The 3,758-nt window shown below is 38.0% G+C and overlaps 1 gene segment (V, D, J or C); it reads left to right on the forward strand.

Moving 5' to 3' along the window:
- The first annotated feature begins 438 nt into the window (after positions 1–438).
- Positions 439–1,402, forward strand: LOC129074032 (T cell receptor alpha variable 26-2-like). The segment is given in 2 exon segments: positions 439–478; positions 944–1,402. Coding segments are annotated over 2 exon segments (336 nt in total).
- Positions 1,403–3,758: the final 2,356 nt, after the last annotated feature.

Raw genomic sequence — 3,758 nt, forward strand, 5'->3', positions numbered from 1 at the left:
TCTGTTCTTCCTCATGGCCCAAGATTCAACAGCGGTAACTTGGACTAAAAGATATTTCATATCAGCCCAATGGTCGATTTGCCATGTACCACAAATGTGGGATGCTTAATCTCCAATTGGATGATGTTGCATATGAAGACTCATTCAATCACAGACTATTTGAAAATAATCTCAGTGTAAATCCTCAGAATTAGTACCACACATTAAGAAAACATTCTTACCCCCTTTCTAAATTTATGTTTAATTCTGTGGGTGGGAGTAAACCCAACCAAGAACTGCTTTGTCTTTCACTCATGCCTGCCCGGGGAGCACCCAGTTGAAAACTTCCTGCCTGAGGCTGTGCTCGTGGCTGCTGTGTTGTCATTGGAACCTCCCAAACCTAAGATCAGACATAGATTCTGAGCTCTGAGGCCTGGAACCCCAGTTTGCACTTGAACTATGAGAGCAGTGATAGGAATAACTCTTTTCCTAACTTTGGGTAAGTGATCTGGGTCTGATTAAGGATGGCTTTTGTAGATAAAGACAAAGCTCAGATACCTTCTGCTTTTACGTCTCCCACTGTACTCGACCAAATTGCATGGGGGACAAGGGACAGGGGAAATGCATCTATGTTTCCTTGTGTCTGTGGGTTTCTTTAGGGAATCTGGGCATCGTGGTCAGAATTTTCTTACATCGACTACTTACAGAAGATCCCCTGACACACAGCTCTGAGATCTAGGAGCTTTGAGTTCATTGAGCCCAAAGGTCATATGGAATACAGCAACTGATCTTTGGCCTGTGGCTCTGGATAGCTCAATAATAAATACCAATAATATTTCTCTTCCCCTCTCAACACACATGACAATGCTTATGCAGGGGTCGCAGTCAGAGAGGGGAGTGCAGAAGCGCTCATGCACCCAAATTTGACATTCCCGAGCTAATCTAGTGTTTCTCATCTCCTCAGGTGTTACGAGTGATGCCAAGTCCACACAGCCAGATGCCATGGAGAGTACTGAAGGAGAAACGGTGCATCTGCCCTGTAACCACTCCACAATCAGTACAAATGAGGGCATATACTGGTATCGACAGATTCCCCGCCAGGGTCCAGAGTACGTGATTCATGGTTTAAAAGGTGATGTGACAAAAGGAATGGTCTTACTGAACATCAGAGCAGACAGAACATCCAGCACCTTGATCCTGCCCCAGGTTACCCTGAGAGACTCCGCCGTGTACTACTGCATCGTGAGAGAGCCACAGTGAGATTCATGGGGCTGCACCTGCACAATATCTCCCTGGAGGGATGAGAAGCAGCAGCAACGTCTAAAGAGGATACTGCACAAGAAAAAGCAGCAGAAGAAAAGTGAAAGGGAAAATTGGAAAAGAAGTCAAGACAGTGAGGAAATCAAGAAGAGACAGAAGGGAGCCAAGAAGATGAGGGAGAAGCACTCGTGTTATTGAAAGGATAAAAAAAAACCTTGCAGGAAACTAACAATCACAGTTGTAAACCTGCAATGAAGGGAAAAGGAAATAAAAATTAGCCCTGATTCTTTGTTCTAATCAAATGTTGCTTTGCATGTAGGTCTCAGTACAATAGGTGAGAACAACCATTAGGTTGTCCTAACAGCTTTCTTCCTTTGAACCTAAAGAAGTGTCAGGCTCTGGGTACCACATAATATTAGACCTTCAAAACAGTCAGGAATAGAAGTGAATTTCAGAAACTGAGTTATTTTTCCTTGAGACAGTTTTGAATTTTTTTGTTTTCTATAGTATACACACTTGGGATTATTTGAGGGAAGGAGTTTATAAAATGGAGGCAGATATGTAGATAATAATCTTAATTCTTAAATTTATGTTGTACTATTTATATTATTGCACAAAAGTACAACAGATGGCTTTTTTTTGTTGTATAAAATGCAAGATATTACATTAGTTTGTAGAGCAAAGCCTACGCTTATAACGGACTTTGACCCCCTCCATTCCATTTCCTCTTCAACCTCTAATGACCCATTTTCACAGTTTTGAGTGTCCTGACAATTCTATTACTTTTTTCTTTTTACAAGGATACTTATAGCAACATCTACCCAATATTCTTACATAAGTTGGATCATATCTGTATATTTATTTGAAACTTTTTATTTTTTAATTAAAAAAATTTTTTGATATGTGCTTATATGTAAATTATACAAGAATTTTAGTATGCTTGTATAATAATTTAACCTGCTCACCTGTTAATAATATTTAAAATTTTTACATATCTTAGTTATTATAACCTGAATCATAAATCAACAAAACCAGTCCAGAACATAACCAGCCATATAATATGAAAAATAAAGACATTTACTGAAGAAGATACAAGATATAAAAAACATTGTACATAAGACAATGAAGCTTTTGTCCTCTTCATAGTAGGCACCTTGATATCTCACGCAGTTCTCCAAATTGCCATCAGCAGCCCCATCGTATTTTCCTGACTCTCATAAACATTCTGAAATCTCTTCCCTTTGGAAGGTGATTTTACTTTTGGGAAAAGCCAGAAGTCACTGGGCACTACAACAAGGCTGTAATTTGGCGAAATCATCTGGGCGAATTGGTGTTTCACAAAAAAACTCAGCATGAGACATGATGCATGAGCAAGCATGTTCTTGTGATGAAGCTGCCAGTTACCAGTTGCCCATAGCTACAGCCTCCTGAATCATCTGAATAATTTCTGCAGAGGAATGTTCAAGCTTAACACAAAATTTGATGCAGATTCATTGCTCTACTTACTCAGTCACCTTGAATGCAATGGCCACACAGTACACATGCTCACTTGATGGCATCTACTGCCCCCACTGACTAGTACAGTGAAATCATCATTGTTCACACATGTGCAGTCCAGTCTACTCTCTTTGATTGCCAGGTAACATCGAAGTAGCATAAACTGTTCTCTTTAGATAACAATGGCTGGACTTTTTCTGGACAGTCTTTCATGTATGTACAAATTTACAAATACATATTGATTTATATATAGAGGGAGAGAATATATATATGTATGTATTTCTTAATCTTACTCTCAGAAGTGGATTTGCTGGGCCAGGGATGTGTCTATCTTATGATTTTACAGATATTGAAAAATGGCTTTCTAAAATGACTCTAACAATCTATTATGCCAACAACACAATGTGGGAAAACAATTCCCCTGCCTCTTGGTTAACAACATTATCAATCTTTTTTTATATTTTAATAACTTGTATTTTGTTGGTATTTCATTTGCATTTTCCTGATTACTAGGGCATTTGTACAACTTGTGCCTTGTGTTTTCACTTTAATAGATCATCTTTTTCTTGATTATTTATAAGAATTTTGTTAAAAATATGAATACTACTTTTCCTGTTACACATACTTACTTTCTCATAATATATCATATCTTTTAAATTTGTTCATTATCAGGGATGTTTTTATTTTCACATTGTCAGGTCTAAGTCTTCCCATTCCAAGGTGATAAATCTAAATTCCTACATTTTATTCTACTCAAAGATATTCATGGAGTCACTCTCAGGGAGGGACTTGGGAGCTCCACTAGGGTTTAGATATTTGACAAGGTGAGACAGGACTAATAGCCTAATCAAAATGATAGGCTCCCACATTGTGCATTTTACTAGTAGAACTTTAAAATATTTTAATCAAAGAGTAGCAGACACATTGATTTAAAAAAATACTGTTCGTTATGCATTTAATTGTGTCCCCATCCCCATCAAGCACAAATTCTTATGTTGCATTTCTTGTAGTCCTGATCCCCA

The sequence above is a fragment of the Pteronotus mesoamericanus genome, unplaced genomic scaffold (genome assembly GCF_021234165.1).
Source record: "Pteronotus mesoamericanus isolate MK-2021 breed Mesoamerican mustached bat unplaced genomic scaffold, CSHL_Meso_final contig_46, whole genome shotgun sequence".
In the NCBI taxonomy this organism is placed as follows: domain Eukaryota; kingdom Metazoa; phylum Chordata; class Mammalia; order Chiroptera; family Mormoopidae; genus Pteronotus; species Pteronotus mesoamericanus.